The sequence below is a fragment of the Ammodytes marinus genome, assembly GCF_949987685.1.
Source record: "Ammodytes marinus genome assembly, chromosome: 3".
Classification (NCBI taxonomy): Eukaryota; Metazoa; Chordata; class Actinopteri; order Uranoscopiformes; family Ammodytidae; genus Ammodytes; species Ammodytes marinus.
This window is the reverse complement of record NC_137232.1, coordinates 24,532,901-24,549,834: the sequence shown is the minus strand read 5'-3', so window position 1 is coordinate 24,549,834 and position 16,934 is coordinate 24,532,901. Positions and strand designations below refer to the sequence as shown.

Here is a 16,934-nt window from a genome sequence, read left to right as displayed (position 1 = left end):
CACACACACACACACACACACACACACACACACACATACATACATACATACATACATACATACATACATACATACATACACACATACATAATACATATCCCATGATACAAACATACACATAAATACATACTCCTTCTTTTGCTCCATAGGTGACTGTGCATTGGCCATTCTATGTGAGCACTGCCACCTACCGGTAACAGGCGGTAACAGTGTCCGCTCTGTTTTCATTTAGCTCGGTGAAAGATGGCGACAGGAGTCCTTCACAGAGTCAGCGGTGGCCTGGGTCGGGCTAAAAGCAGGGCCCAGTCAGCCGGACAGCTCTTCGTGTGGAGCAGGTGCGGTGATCACCTTTATGTTCATGTCTGGTAGTCGTGTCTGTGGTGTTGTAATTCGCGGTCTTCGTTGATTTCTTTCAGTAAGTTTGTGTAGTGGCGACGGTGAGCTGCGGTGAGCTAGCCCGTTAAGTGTTAGCCCCTTCCTCAGTGGCCTTCAGCTTTTACCCACATGAAAGCGACTTACTCCTTTAAAATAGTTTATTCCGCCATATTTAAGACAAAAGCTGCGTGTGTGGTGAAGGTGAATGTGTACAAGTACGAGTTTCTGTTATATTTCGTTCTTGAGCATCTCAAATAGCAGCTCAAGGTCAATTTGGTGCTTCATTGTTAATGTGATGCATTAGTTTACAAATATCGTGTTATTCTGATACATGCTGTACGCGATGCACTGTTATATACTCTAACGTGCTGCATTCAACATTTGTTTTCAAAAGCACATTGTGGATATCATAAACATTAACGATAATAACATGTCAAAGGCCATAGGCTATATGTTGTAAACTCTGACAACAGTAGCTGTCAATCTGTAAAGTGTTATGCCTGTTGGCCCATAAGAAAAGATAGTAGGTTCTACATGAAGGCAAATCTAATCAGGTATCAAGATATCTGGTTGTCATAAACTAATGAGGATCATCTTATTGTGACCCATCTGTGATTGCAGGGGGTTTGCAGCATCAGGCAACAGAAATGGACAGGACAGCTGGTTTAAGTCGCTGTTTGTGAGGAAAGTTGATCCCAGGAAAGACGCACACTCCACCCTACTGACCAAAAACGAAGAAAGCAACCTCTACAAAATTCAGTGTGAGTTGACTTTACAGTATTTGTAAATAAATAAAGCATGTATCCTAAAGTAGTGATGAAATTGTTGTGAAGTACAATTTGTTAAATTTTTTCCCCTTTTCCAGTCCATAATGTGAAGCCAGAGTGCCTGGACGCGTATAATAAACTCTGGTGAGTAATATTTCATGTTATTGTCTAAGCTGCATGCTGTCATTACCGGTACCTTGTACTTAAGCAGATGTAGTGACAGCAGTAGGTGTAGCAGTACGAGGCCGTGGTGTCCTCGTACGCTGTTGTGCAGGGGTGAGTAAAAATAAGTCTCAGTGGTCTATTCCTGTGAGTTGATTGACGACTTGGCACGAGTTCATTCCTTCACAGACACATATATATATATATATATATATATACCTAAGATGACTAGACACCATCGACTTGTAGTTAGAGACTCATTTGGAACTTGGAGCAATGTCAGGGAGATTACAAGTGACAAAAAATGGTCAAGTGAAATGTATGGAATTTTTTTGAATGTCCCTCCTTTTTTTGCAAACTACTTGAAAGTACCTAGGTTGAATTGGGTGTTTCTCATTCATTCACAGTGAGGATGTTTTGCCCTCCATCCATGCTGATAAGTACTACCCCTGTGAGCTGGTGGGAACATGGAATACCTGGTATGGAGAACAGGACCAGGCTGGTATGATTACTAATATCACATATGCCCCTACAGTGTAAACGTTCTGTGATCTGCACAGTTTACAAATCCGAATATCCACGCTCATGCTAGTATACCATCATTAAAAACAAATTAAAGCAACTAAAAGGTAGCATTAAACTACCTTATATGAGCATTTCTGTTTCTCAGGGTCAGTATTTCTCTTTTCTTCTCATTCCAGAACGAAATTATGTTGCATTAGTGAATTATTGTCAAACAAACTCATCCATTATCTCACATATCCATGACAAATGATTCAGTGTTATTAGAAATTTGCCCAATATAACCTGCTCAGAGTAATGAACAGCTCTTGTAAACTTTCATATCGGCTCACTTGCTAATGGGCTTCAATTATCGCAATGGAGTTCATTAACTTTTCGAAAGATAAAGTATTTTCACAAAGACAAAAACAGTTACACAGCCCCCTGTTGATCTAACCCTCTCAGAAAGGGATAATTATCAAACAAAGGTTGTAAGTCTTAAGGCTGGAGGAATATTTTTATATCATATTATTCAATGTTCCTGCTTTAAACCGATTTTTCTTTTCTTTTCTGTTGCTTGTGTGAATTTTCATCTATGATTTCCCCTTTTTCAGTTCATCTTTGGCGTTATAGAGGTGGATACCCGGCTCTTACAGAAGTACAGAGCAAGCTCAAGCAGAACGAGGTAAAGCCTCCTCAATCAAGTAATTTAGCTAATAGCAGAGCGCAGCCATGTATTGAAGAACATCTTATTGATTGTTGTCTATCCAATGGCAGGAGTTCACAGCGTACAGGAAGGAGCGGGGTAAGATGCTGATGTCTCGCAGGAACCAGCTCCTGCTGGAGTTCAGCTTTTGGAACGAGCCCGTCCCCCGAGAGGGCCCCAACATCTACGAGCTCAGGTCCTACCAGCTCAGGGTGAGTTTAGGAGAGTGTACCACGTTGTTAGTAGTGCTGTGGATGTTTACCACTGAGTGAGTTTAAGTGTGCAGTGCAGTGTGCAGCGCTAATTGTCAACAATCCAAACTTGAAAGGGTGCATGAGCTTATATTTAGTTAATCTCTTTTTTTATATTTACTTATTTATATAGACCAAAATCACAAGAGGGAAAAATAGAGCCTAAAAAGACTTTACAATCTGGACTGCACCTTCAGCCGTTTGACCCTTAGTTTGGATAAGGAAAAACATTCTTTGTAACAAGGGGAAAAGAAGAAAATACTTCAGTCAGAGCAGCAGAGGAGTGATCCCTCCTCAAGGGACAAACATGCAACACAGTAGCTGCTGTGTGTAGAAACTAAGTATACAGAGAGAAAAAAACAATTGTACTTGTTTGATATATTTGTATAGTTTATATATAGATCTGATTTTTGTATCCACTGCATTTTATCTCCCAACTTGTTTTGCAACTTGTTTGTCCCTCCTCCAGGGACAAACATGCAACACAGTAGCTGCTGTGTGTAGAAACTAAGTATACAGAGAAAAAAAAACAATTGAACTTGTTTGATATATTTGTTCATTTGGAGAAAATTCCTCAGTCAGACTGAGCGTGAGGGAATCAGGGCCTGTTTCCTGAGGTTTGTTCTGTTGTGTTTTGTAGGACCAGCTAGTTAACCCATTGATGACTATAGCAATCTAGGATGCATGTCCTTAATGCCTGAGGGTTTTCTGAAAAAATAGTACGAATTGTCAAGTCTACCAAAACCTTAATATCTAAGCCTGTGTAGCACATAGAAACATGAAATAAAATACATTTAAAATTAAGGTTCACAGGTTTTATTTAAACATGCTCCCTTAGCGCTTACAAACCAACAAATATTTCTAAAAATCGTCAAAATTAGATGAATTAGAAAATTATTAAATATTGTTAATAAATAGATGCAATGTGTTGTGTGATTTTCGTCAGTAGTCTATAGTAGACCTTGATTCTGCGCACCAAACGCCACTAACTGTTCTGTCGCCGACATAGCTGGCATATTTTTTTTATTATTTTGTTTTATTTTTTTATTTTTTATTTTTTTGATTGACATGATTTTCGGCAAACCACACAACTTTTGGGTGGTCACGTGGTCTTAAAGAAATCAACAAAACCCACCTCATGTGTATTTGAACCAATGACAGTGCATTCTATGCTGGGAATGCCATGAAAATTAGATAAAGTAATAATGCTGCGCGACGCAGCATCAGGCAGGAGAGCCAATGTGGCGTCGCGCAGCAGCCGTCATCAATGGGTTAAGATGTATAGACAGAGCTACTAGAAAGCACTTGTGGTAAATTGTCCAAGGAGACTTGACTGATCACAGTGTTTCCCCTACCATTGTACAGGCGGGGCCGCCAGGCCAACGGGACCCCCCCCCCCCCCAGGCCAACAGCAGCCTGACTTAAAAAAAAATATATTTTTTTTTTTTATCAATTTCTCATTGACTCCGTAATAATCATTTGCGAGCGTCTGCGTGGCACTGTCGGTCTACCCCTCGTGTGCGCCTGTCTTTACAACCTCTCGTTTGATCATCCCATCAGCTGATCTGTGTGTCTGCGTGTGTGTCTGCGCACGGCGGGCGCGATGCGCGTGTGCATTCGGTGCACACTTGTTAAACACGGAAGCCAATGAGCAGGAGCATGACTAGCAAGCAAACGCTGAACTAATGGCAAAAATAAAACCAGCGCCTGCTCTATGGTGATAGTAAGGACTCAGTAACAGGGACGTTGAACAGGAAAAAGTGCTGAGCAAAACTTAAAATCGCTACGTCGCCGTGGCAACACAACCAATCTGTATCAACAGCAGAGACAGCGCAGAAAAAAATGGCATGCACTCGTTTCAGTAAGTTTACAGAAGTGCCACACTGCTACTGCCTTTGACATTCTCAGAAAAGCATTCATTTATTTTCAAGGGACATATTAATTTATTGTTTTAACTGTTAAGTTATCTTGAAAACAGCAGGCTAGTGTAGGCCTACAAGCTGTATTTCTTTGTATTTTCAATGCTACTTTATTTTTATGTTTTAAATTGAGGAATAGGCTAGATGAAATATAATGGTCGGAATAGGGAATTTGCCTTATGTAGCACACATGTTGATAGGCTAATCATGATGTGTATCCTATGTTAATTCATTTATTTTCAACAAGGCTATTTGCATAAAAAAAATTAAGAAAATGTTTCAATAGGCTAGCTTCAAGGTGAGGTGATTCAGATTATTCCAGAAATGAGTAGGCCTACTAGACAGGACCTGTCTATATTAGATCTTAGTGTTTATTGTTTTTTATTGAAATCCATGTGTTTTTCTTCAATGGTTTGCATAGCTTGTGTCTCCAAATTATTACAGAAAATTGTTATAGGCAGGACATATGACAGTTGTTTACAGAGCACAGAATTAGTGCACCAGATCGATGCATTTAACTTTAAAAAGGATAAGGTTCTCTTCTGCGGGGGCATGCCCCCAGGCCCCCCACTAGAAGGTCCCTTCTCACCCAGCAGGATCTAAAAATCCTGTGAGAAACACCACATGTACAGTACAAACGTACTGAATGTGAAAGCATAACCCTATGCCCTCATTTTTAACAGGCTGTCAAATGGGGTTCGTTTTGGCACGCACGCGGCGCGCATACTCTTTATCAGCTCTTACCACCGGGCCTAAAAACATTCTATGGGAAACACTGCTGATCATCAACGCTTCACAAGCCTGTGCAAATAAATGTTTTGTTCACCTAAGAGAAGCGGGGGCTTCGAGGCTGTAAGTCTTCTCCACAGCAGTTGTTTTGCTGAAGGGTGACAGTTACTCTTTCACTTTTCCTAGCTCACGTTTTCCCCATTTAAACTGACACATGCTTTTACTTCCACAACCTCATAAATTATAACGTTTTGTGTATTTATTTATTTTTTGTTTCTATCTTTTCCCTACTGGGACACGCCACAAACAATTTGTTTCTGCTTACGGACTCACAAATGAAACGCAGGAAATCCAGTGGCACATGACTTCAGCCTGGATTAATGTTTCAATTTAAAGCAGCCTCAGTCCTACATAATGCTCGCTTTTATCCCTCATTGCAGACTGAGATTACATCTTAGAAATCGCAGGGCGTTTGTGTCTTAAGCGCCAGAGACTTATTGAAAAGGCCTTCGAATGTATCTGTTATTGCAGCTTATCTCCACAAAGAAAAAAGAAAACATTTATCTGTGTTCATGTATTTATTCTGGAAACAATGTGACAGTAGTTTGGAAAGTTTGGTATTTTTAATGTTTTGTAACAAAGCAAATTGTGTTTTCTTTCTTCCAGCCAGGGACCATGATCGAGTGGGGTAATTACTGGTAAGGCGGCCTAAATCACATCTGATTTCACTGAACTGTACTTACAGAACAGTTGCATTACATGAAGCCTTCCTCATAGCAGTGTCATTAACAGGAGCTATTCCACAGGGAGGCACTGTTTTCAAGCGGCACTATTGCACTCTCAAGCCAAGATTCAAAATCAAGTGGAATATATTGTGCAGTGTGCACGTAATACTAGAATATAATGAGCCTGGAAACGTCCCGTACTTTAGCCAACAGGTCAACGTTTTATCGGTTTGTGCAATACAGTTTATTGCAGTTAACTTTTAAAACAAAGATGTGAGCTTTTTGCACACGCCATAGTTATCCAGGGTTGCTGTTTGCATTTGTGCTTGTCTGACCAGTTTATATATAGATCTGGTTTTTGTATCCACTGCGTTTTATCTCCCAACTTGTTTTGCAACTTTTGTCTGTGATGTTGGCTGTAAAGGCTGACTGCAGTGTTACTGAAATGTCCTGTGTTTCTGCATGTCTTTCCAGTGAAAACATTTGTGGTCATTCCCAACCGTCATGTGCATGATGTTATTATAATAATAATCATCATTTAATAATTGATAGTATTTATATAGTGCTTTTTGGGGGGCACTCAAAGACGTTATATTTGACCTAATATGTAAATATAACTTCAAAAATACCTTAATATCATCCAAACATTTCTGCTCTGAAGCTGTACATGTCCTGTCTTCCTAACAAAGCAGACACAACAGTGAAAGTGAGATGAAAATATCACCATTAATAAAAAGGCCAAGTATGGACACATTCATTTTCAGATTGGATGGAAAGCGTCTGTGACCAGTAATTTTCAAGTCTTTCCATATATTCTCAATTGTATTTAGGTCTGGACTTTGACTGTGCCATTCTGACACATGACTATGCTTTGATCTAAACCATTCCATTGTAGATATGGCTGTATGTTTAGGGTAGTTGTCCTGCTGTAAGGTGAACTTTCACCCCACTATCAAGTCAGTTGCAGACTCTTAACAGGTTTTCTGCCCTGTATTTGGCTCCATCCATCTTCCCATCAACTCTAACCAGTTTCCCTTTCCCTGCTGAAGAACAGGACCCCCACAGCATGATGCTGCCACCACCATGTTTCACGGTGGGGATGGTGTTTATAGGGTGATGTGCAGTGTGAGTTTTCCACCACACATTGAATTTTGCATTATGGCCAAAAACTTCCATTTTGGTCTCATCTGACCAGAGCACCTTCCTCCAACCCTTGCCACAAACCATTCGGTGGACGCAGCATATGCAGATAAGACAAACACTTGAAGTTTCTGGCCAAAATGCAATCTGTGGCGGAAAACTCACACTGAAAACACCATCCCTACCGTGAAACATGGTGGTGGCAGCATCATGCTGTGGGGGTCCTGTTCTTCAGCAGGGACAGGGAAGCAGGTCAGAGTTGATGGGAAGATGGATTGAGCCAAATACAGGGCAGAAAACCTGTTAGAGTCTGCAAAAGACTTGAGACTGGGTGGAGGTTCACCTTCAATGAGGACAACTACCCTAAACATACAGCCATATCTACAATGGAATGGTTTAGATCAAAGTCATGTGTTAGAATGGCCCAGTCAAAGTCCAGACCTAAATCCAATTGAGAATATCTGGAAAGACTTGAAAATTGATGTTCACAGACACTCTGCATCCAATCTGACGCTGAATCTGGCGCTTGGGCTATTTTGCAAAGATGAACAGGGAAAAATGTCAGTCTGTAGATGTACAAAGCTGGTAGAGACATACCCAAATAGACTTGGAGCTGTAATTGCAGCGATAGGTCGTTCCACAACGACTCAGGGGGGCTGAATACTTTTGCACGCCACACTTTTCAGTTTTTTATTTATAAAAAAAATTGTAAATCATATTTCATTTTCATTCCACCTCACAAATAAATGTACGTGTGTGGTTGTGACGTGACAAAATGTGGCAAAGTTCAAGGGGTATGAATACTTTTTCAAGCCACTGTATGTAATGTGTACCTGGTCCTTGTGTGCCAGATTGGTGTGTTTGGCCTGTGTTGTGACTGAAGCTGTTCTTGTCTGCAGGGCGAGGGCTATTGGATACCGCCAGCACAACAGAGAAGCTGTGGGAGGGTTTTTCTCCCAGATCGGCGACCTCTATATGGTTCATCACCTCTGGGGTACGATCAAACATCAGCTTCATGCAACATTACAGAGTCAGAGAGACCATATTATGATGGATTGGATTTATATAGTGCTTTTCTAGGCACTCAAAGCACTTTACAGGGTTCCAGGTTCCATTCATTAACACACAGTCATACCGGTGGCGGAAGTGTAGCTGCCAATTCGTGCCTACAGGCTCTCCGAACACCACATATATACAGCAGTCACACACATTCACATGAGGCAAGGAGGGTGAATTGTCTTGCCCAAGGACACAACAACCATGTGGCAGGACGGGGATCGAACCGCCAACCCTTCGATATTAAGGATTCAGGGACTTATTGCTTTTCCTAGTTCTATTTTATTATAGATATACTTTCAGAAAGGCTGTTTGAAATCATCACCTTGAGCTCTGGGACACCTTTATGAGCATTTATCAGTTTTCTGAAATTGTATAGACTGCATACACTTTTTAAAGCACTTATTTGAATTCGGGAGTACTTTTAGTAAGTAATCAACAGACAATTATCACCCAACAAGTTCCCCTCAGCGTTTGAGCTTTCGGCTCATTGTTTACATTTTCTTAGTTTTGGTCCAGTGTCACAGATTGTTGGAGCAGTGACTCCATTTAGTATATGCGCATCTGCTGTAAAGTGTTGGTTTTGTTGATTGCAGCTTACAAAGACCTTCAGTCCAGAGAAGAAACGAGGAGTGGCGCTTGGCAGCAGGAAGGCTGGGACGAGGTGGTGTATTACACAGGTGAGCAAAGGAAAAAAAAATCTAAACAAAGTGGTGAAGGTAAAGAAAACTTTAAGCGCACTTTCCTTCACTATTTTTTTTCAGGAGTAACCTATGTTTTTCTTAAGTAATGTATACTAAGCTTCAGAGTTTGCTGAAACCTGATCAATATTGAAAGGACTTTAATGAGGAATTATGAAGAAATCAGTTCTAAATCTTTCACCTTTTCTCCAGTTCCTCTCATTCAGCATATGGATTCCAGGATTATGATCCCAACAAAGGCTTCCCCGCTGCAGTAAAAGGAGAGGCAAGCTGAACAGGCGTCAGCTGGCGCTCTTACGATTGTTACATCCACCCAGAGCATCCCTGTCAAGGTGTCCACCTCCTCTCAGTGCTGCCAGTCAACATCCCTTCTCTGTTCTTGTCTTTGCTTTCAATATATCAAGAAAGAGGCGACCAAATGCCTACCATGCATCTAAAATTCAAATAGTCCCAAGCCCCTGACAACTTATTTTCTTTGTGGTCCTCGAGCAGGATGAGCAAATTTGGCCAATTTAAACCTCCTGATGGTTGTTACGTCCTGTGTCACGTGCCACATTAAAACTGGTCCATGAATAGAGCTCATTGCTAAGAACCAACCAAAGTTACTTGAAAAGACAAGCGGCCGTGTGATGTGTAGGTTACTGCTGAAGCCCACTGCACAGTGCAGTAGCTATTTATTTAATGTAAATTTAAAAGGCATATGTTCTGAAATCTGCTTACTTTCATTGCTATGTGAAGTGAGAGAAAACCTCTGTATATTAATGAAAAAGATCTCCATTGTAAATCATGAAGATGAAGTCTGACATGGTGTGAAAAGTGAACCTCGTACTTTAATATTTTGAGGTCTATCATCCAAGTTTGTGTGCAAAACACTCCCAGGTCTATCATCCAAGTTTGTGTGCAAAACACTCCCAATCAGTTGCTTTTTCTGGATGTTCTTAGGTTTCCTGTCACTGTGATGTTCATGTTTCATGGTGCTGTGTTTGTAACTATGGCTTCTACTTTTTTTTTCTCTTAAACATGACATGCCTAGTTTTAAACAGTTTTTATTCAACATGTTTAAAAATAAGCATAACTATCATGTATGAAAAACTCTGAATACAACTGTTATTGATCAGTGGTGGACTGAACATGACACTTGGTGGGCAGTCGTGCTGCTGCATATTGTAATATCAGATTTTATTGTTAAAGAAAGCATGTTTTATCCTGTCTTTTTGTTCCTCGGTTCATAGGGGACACTGTAGAGGGTAGGACCAGAATGTCAACAAAGAATAAAACAGCTCAAATATCTTCAACAGTATGTTTAATGCTGATGTTCTTCTTTTCACACTCATTGACATATCACTTGATTACAGCTCATACAGAATTAAAACATTTCTATTGCTCATAGCACACGCCATAACATAAAGTTGGAGTTTTATTAGCTTACCTAAAGGCAATAAGTGCAGAAACACCTAGAATCATATTCTTAACCTCCACATAGGTTATTCGGTTAGTGTTTCTAATATAAAAATCAACAGATTAGCATCCCCCCATGAAGGTAAAATTGGTCTCAACACTGTAAACATGTTCCTACATTATAAGAAAATCTATTGAGAGAGTCAAAAGGAAAAATGTGCACTGGATAAAACCCAGTGCACAAATGAAAATTTTCAAAATTAGTAACAGTATTTTTTAACAACTTTTAAATCTTTTCCAGCTCGTTTATCAGCTCCTCGAAACTTGTCACGTACCACAAAGACCTCTCCTTGACCTGCGGCCTGACAACATTCCCTCCAAATCCAATGAAAGCACTCTGAGGATGAAAGAGATAACACTGTAATCACACTGTAGCTCCAATATAATCAACTGTGTTTTCAAGCATAACATCATTAGCAACAATGTCAAATGTGCCGCACATGAAAGTGAATCATGACAGATGACTTACAGCAGGAGGGCTTGCCTCTAGATCAGTGGCTCCGTCTCCAATCATCACCACAGTCTTGAAGCCATATTGTTCCTTCAACTCGCTGATGACCTTTCCTTTTCCACCGCTCTCGGCTGTGGGCTGACTCTCATCAAAACCAGCATACTCTCCTAATAAAACAAATGGAGTTTAATTTTTTTATTGAATGATCACACTTCACTAACCAGGATCATTGTGACACCTGCAGATAAAGGAAAATATTTGATTCAGATAAGAAAAAAGATTCAAGAAACTGCTTTGAACAAAACAATGTGTGACCTTATCTGGTAGATTAATGATTTTCAAAAGTATTTTTCGCTCATTAAACTAGAAAAGTGTCAAACGCTCATACCGTTGAAGTAGAACTTGATCCGGTTGGCATAGACGTGATGCAGAGGAATGTTTAGCTGAGTGGCCACGTGTTCGACAATGCAGCGGAAACCACCTGAGACGAGGAACACTTTTATGTTGCGCTGGTGAAGACGATCCACAAGCTCCCTGGATGAAGATAAAGAGCTACTGATCAACACTCTTATTAGATGGATGCTGTTTTTAATTCACATTTCTGTACTGGGGTCAAAAAGTTAATTTATTTCAGTAATTCGACTTTAAAGGTGAAAATAATATCTTATACAGACTCATTACATGCAAAGTGAGATATGTGAAGCCTTTATTTGTTATAATTGTGATTATTATGGCTTACAGTTTAGAAAAACCCCAAATTCAAAAAAAAATCTCAGAAAATTAGAATATTACAAATGGAAATTGTCATCACCATAAAGCTTGTCAACAGACAGAAGCATGAAGTGCTCTAAAATCTTCTGGTAGATGGCTGTGGTGTCTTTGGACTTGATAACACAGTGGACTAACAGCAGCAGATGACATGATACCTCAAATCATCACTGATCCAAATGAAATGTTACGTTTCATTTGGAAATCAAGGTCCCACAGTCTAGAGGAAGAGCGGAGGGGCACAAAATCCAAGGGGCTTGAAGACCACTGTCAAGTTTCAACAGTCAGTGATGATTTGAGGCACCATGTCATATGATGGTGTTGGTCCACTGTGTTATCAAGTCCAAAGTCACCACAGCTGTCTACCAGGACATTTTAGAGCACTTCATGCTCCTGTCTGTTGACAAGCTTTATGGAGATGCTGAATTACTTTTTCCAGCAAGACTTGACACCTGTCCACAGTGCCAAAACCACAAGTAACTGGTTGACTGACCACATGGTTTTACTGTGTTGATTGGCCAGACAACTCTCCTGACCTGAACCCAATAAAGAAGCTATGGAGTATTGTCAAGAGGCAGATGAGACACACCAGACCCAACAATACAGACGAGCTGAAGGCCTCTATCAAAGCAACCTGGGCTTCCATAACACCTCAGCAGTGCCACAGGCTGATAGCATCCATGCCACGCCGCATTTAGGCAATAATTTGTGCAAAAGGGGCCCAAACCAAGTACTTAGTACTTATGCATGATTATACTTTCTAGAGGGTCGACATTTATGTATCTAAAATGATTTTTGTATTGATGTTATGTAATATTCTAATTTTCTGAGATTTTGAATTTGGGGTTTTCATAAGCTGTAAACCATAATAATCACAATTATAACAAATAAAGGCTTGAAATATCTCACTTTGACTGTAATGAGTCTATATATTATATTAGTTTCACCATTTAGGTTGAATAACTGAAATAAATGAACTTTTGCACGATATTCCTATTTTTCGAGTTTCACCTGTAATTATATCAGGGAATTAATATAGGACTTCGTTTGCAAGCTACACAGCTTTTACAAGTTACTCATTTATCACAATTCTAGATTAAAAACATATATATATATATCCTCCCATCCCTAAAAAAACGTACATTTACAAGTTGTGAGTAGATAAGCAGCTATGCATGTGCTAAAAGGAGTAGAGGGCTGTACCGCTAAGAAAGATTGATGGTAGTCAGCAATGTTTGTTGAGCCTCTTTTAAATGTGTGCAGTTTGCCCATGTTTACTTTGGTTAAACGTCTATGCTCTGAGGAGGTCTGATTCAGAGTTTAGGAAACATCATACTTTTAAGAACCTACACCTTAAGAAATCTCCTGGAACTAGCAATTTTATCTAATACAGCAGCACAAACTGTACGGATACATCGTGTTGCATTTTTTTTTTGCCACATGGACCTACCGGTATGTCCTAGAAGGTTGGGATCCTAAATATATTATTTTCTCGTATTAGCCGCGTTTGGAGATAAAAATAAAAACACTCAGCTTAAAAAAAAAAAATGTTTTGGTGTTCCCTTCAAAGTTCTCATTTGTTCACTTTTATGTTTTTAAATGACAATTAACTACTAAAGGCCGACACACAGAGTGTTGTTAACCATAAATGGTAAGTAAAGGTGATAAACTTTAGGTGAATAACAACAGTTACAAAAATCGATAAAAAAAGAAATAAAATTAAAACCTTTATTTACAGCATAGGTGTTTCACTGCCGCAGGTAATGTTGAATGGCTTAAAATCACATGCATTACAAGCTTCAAATTAAAATAGACATACAATGAAGATAGATAAGACATGGACTTTAATTTGCTTTCATGCCATAATGCCTCTTAGCACACAGTGAGATGGAGTAGATACTGAAATCCTCCTTTGAGCTGAATCAAGAAATCGATTTTGAATCGGGAATCGTTTTTAACTGAATCAAGAGCCCAAGCATCCGAATCAAATCAATTTCTGGGATTCCAAAAGATTCAAACCCATAATTGTCCCACACCCACAATCCCCTGCTGTGTGCTACATGTGTGGAAGGGAAGATCATAAGGGACATTCTCCGGGTCAGATTCTCTGGATAATTTCCAGAGTTCATGTGTGAAGTGGCTATACAATGACTGTTGTTTCTAAAGGCCAGGACACACCGGTCTGACTACCCGAAAATGGACTCTGCCGATTCAGGCAGCTCCAGTCTGCCCGTCGCGGCCAAAAAAGTGCCAAGAACACACCGAGCCGACTACTGACTTTCCGTACGCTCTGCGCTTGCGCGGGACGTAATGTCTCCATAACAGCAGGCGGCGCTAATCTGTATTGTGGCCCAAAAAAATACGGAAGTCGGAAATTATGGGACAGCTCTCTAGACCATAAACATAGATAGAAATACGTATTTATATTTATGGACCATAAAGAGCCCCATTTTTAGCAGAGAGTGTCGAGCATGGTGTCGAGCATGGTGTCGAGCAGTCAACAAGGGTTGATGCAAGTGAGTACTTGCTGAACGAAACAAACAAACGCATTAAAACAATGGCTAACTGTTGTTAGCTGTTTGTGCTACCCGCCTCACTTCCGGGCTTCACTGATCGCTAGCCCTCCACCAATCAAATTGCTCCAACTGAAAGACTGCCCGCCGCCCAAAAGAAGCCCGACGTCACGGCACACACCTAACAGATTTGTGTCCCCGCCCCCTCCCGACTCTACGACGGCGATTATCGGGCCGGTGTGTCCTGGCCTTTAGATACACTGGGATCCTCCTCACACACTCACCTGATACCTGGAGTCAACTGAGGCGGGTGGTCCGTTATCAGTTTGTTCACTTGTTCTCTGGAGCATCGGATGATGGAGAGACGCTCTGCGAGTGCCGTTTTAAATGTCATGGAGCCACCCATAGCTTTGCGAGTCCTGCAGTGTTAAAAAGATGACATGATATTTTAAACAAATCCAGTTGTGATGTCAACAAAAATAAGGGTACCTTTTCAGTGAATGTTGCCACTATTTTATGCACGTACATCTCAGTGACAGCGTCCCCCACGCCACAAAACTTGGCAAGTTCATCTATGCCTTCTTCTTTGATGACTGTGCTGTCCACATCGAAACAGACAGCATCTGCTCTCCGGAAAAGTTCCTTTGACTGCGAAAGTGTTGCCATGATGCTGAAAAAAGAAAAGAAAAAAGGTTGACAGTGGGAAACCCAAAACTAAATTTAAAAAAAGGGGGACCTGTAACTCACTGGAATTTTTAGCTATAGTAAGTTGAACAAGTTTTATAGTCCTCACAACCCACATTTGTTAACTAAAAATGGAACCAATTCAAAAGTCTAAAAAATGTCACAGACTATGAGACATGATGTTGAATACATAGATATCCTTTGTTAAAACCTACCCCACTACCATGGTAGGTTGTACACTGGGGTAAGTTGTGACAGTTAGGTTTTCTACTTGTTTTGTATAGCCTAGGCATAGGCTATATGTGATGCTTAACATAGCATGAAACATTAGGAAGTATTCTGAGTAGTACATTTAATAAGTCTAGTCTAGAATAGGATGGTGCAACGTGAGGTCTGTGATGTTGCCCCGCAGCTGCAACTTTTCTTCTTTTTTTTTGTATTGTCTAAAAGCCCTGTAGGCAGTGGATGTCATAATATCTAGTGACGCAGCAGATCAATCTATTGACTGAACAACTGACATGTGCAAACGTTACTGCATCGACGGAGCTCATTTCCATAATAAACACGTGTCCTAGTCGTTATTTGAGACAAAAAGGTAATTGGTTACATAAGGTCTGCCTAAACAAACCATATGAGAGGCCGTAATGGACATCCTCTGCTCGGATTGCGTCACCCCCAGCCTCCAAGACACACTGCGGAACACCGAGGATGGCAAGGAAGTCTGAATACACGCACAGACGGTAAAACTAGGTGAAACCGTTTTTATGTTATAGTGGATTATTGTCTGCAAGCCTTTGCCACCACGCTTACATGGCTTTACGTTACGAATAAACGGAGACGGCGTTACCTGTCCGGTTCAGATTGAGCCCTTCGCGTTCTCTCTGATCGTCGAACACGAGTGGAAAATAACAAGCTACAACACTAAGTTAATTTCTACAAATAAAATATATAAGTGGTGCTCTGGTACTTACTTGCGGTAAGGACAGCGATGATAAGGCACTAACAGCCGTTTCAGCATTAACGGAACCGTTTCTTTATATGTCCATTGGTATGGGGGTCAGTGTGAAGAGGAAAGAGAACTGCCGAGCCGCCGACCAATCAGAACAAAGCCGGTGAGGGACGGGCAAATCAAAGGGAAGCCGGTACGAGACAAGTGGTTGCCATACACTTTACGCTTGTTTCTGTGACCAGATCTGGCAACCCATCTTGACGTCACGGCCGTTCACAGGAGGGGCTTAAATTTAACTCGAGCTCGGGGGCGCGATCTGGTGGCGCAGATCCGGTGTTGCACCGAAAGCTGTGACCTGTCAGAATGTGTGACCCTAGAGGGCGCTGTTCTTATTGATTAAACCAGTCTCACAATGAAATATAGGCTATGTAAAAACCTTTATTATACTATCTATGGTAAAAACGTTGGTCCATTGCGCAAATCGTAGAAGTTTCTCAAAATTGGCACTGAAATGATCAGATTGTTTTTTTGTTTTTTTAAAAGGTGAATAACCAACCTAGTTACCCATCACAGTGAAATGTGTAGGCTATACTTTTTCCACTGCGCAATCATTTTACATTGGAAGCAAACAACTTAATAATATCTCAATTGCAGGGCTGTTTTTGTGAAACTATGTTTTCAGCTGTGGACCAACATTATTATTAAAACATTTCACTGTGAGACTGGGTTGTTATATACGGTGGCGCTGAGCATTCACCAAATAAAAAAAAGTTTCACAGCAGGATCTCGTAATTACGAGATAATATCTCGTAATTACGAGATCCTTATCTCGTAATTACGAGATCCTGCTGTGAAACTTTTTTTTATTTGGTGAATGCTCAGCGCCACCGTAGTTATATGCCTTCAGTCTAGAACAGCGCCTTGGGTCACACATTCTGGCAGGTCACAGCTTTTGGTGCAACACCGGCCTGGAAGTGGCGAATGAGCTTGGCGTTATGGATGTGGCCGAGCTAGAGTGAGTGAAAGTGGGTCTGGGAGTCCTCACAGTGTCCCCTTGAAAAACACAAGTTTAACTATGA

The 16,934-nt window shown here is 40.6% G+C and overlaps 2 protein-coding genes across 2 annotated transcripts; one reads left to right on the top strand and one right to left on the bottom strand.

The window, feature by feature from the left end:
- The first annotated feature begins 222 nt into the window (after window positions 1–222).
- nipsnap2 (nipsnap homolog 2) lies at window positions 223–10,302 on the top strand. Its single transcript, XM_080053460.1, has 10 exons — window positions 223–335; window positions 997–1,136; window positions 1,241–1,286; window positions 1,712–1,806; window positions 2,420–2,490; window positions 2,583–2,723; window positions 6,077–6,108; window positions 8,175–8,269; window positions 8,928–9,011; window positions 9,225–10,302. Exons 1-10 carry the CDS (start codon window positions 244–246, stop codon window positions 9,287–9,289), a joined length of 861 nt encoding a protein of 286 aa, XP_079909586.1. The 5' UTR covers window positions 223–243; the 3' UTR covers window positions 9,290–10,302.
- Window positions 10,303–10,353: 51 nt separating this feature from the next.
- psph (phosphoserine phosphatase) lies at window positions 10,354–15,998 on the bottom strand. Its single transcript, XM_080053462.1, has 6 exons — window positions 15,878–15,998; window positions 14,749–14,892; window positions 14,507–14,641; window positions 11,330–11,475; window positions 10,960–11,108; window positions 10,354–10,827 (listed from the first exon to the last, which is right to left on the bottom strand). Exons 1-6 carry the CDS (start codon window positions 15,922–15,924, stop codon window positions 10,717–10,719), a joined length of 732 nt encoding a protein of 243 aa, XP_079909588.1. The 5' UTR covers window positions 15,925–15,998; the 3' UTR covers window positions 10,354–10,716.
- Between the last annotated feature and the right edge of the window lie 936 nt (window positions 15,999–16,934).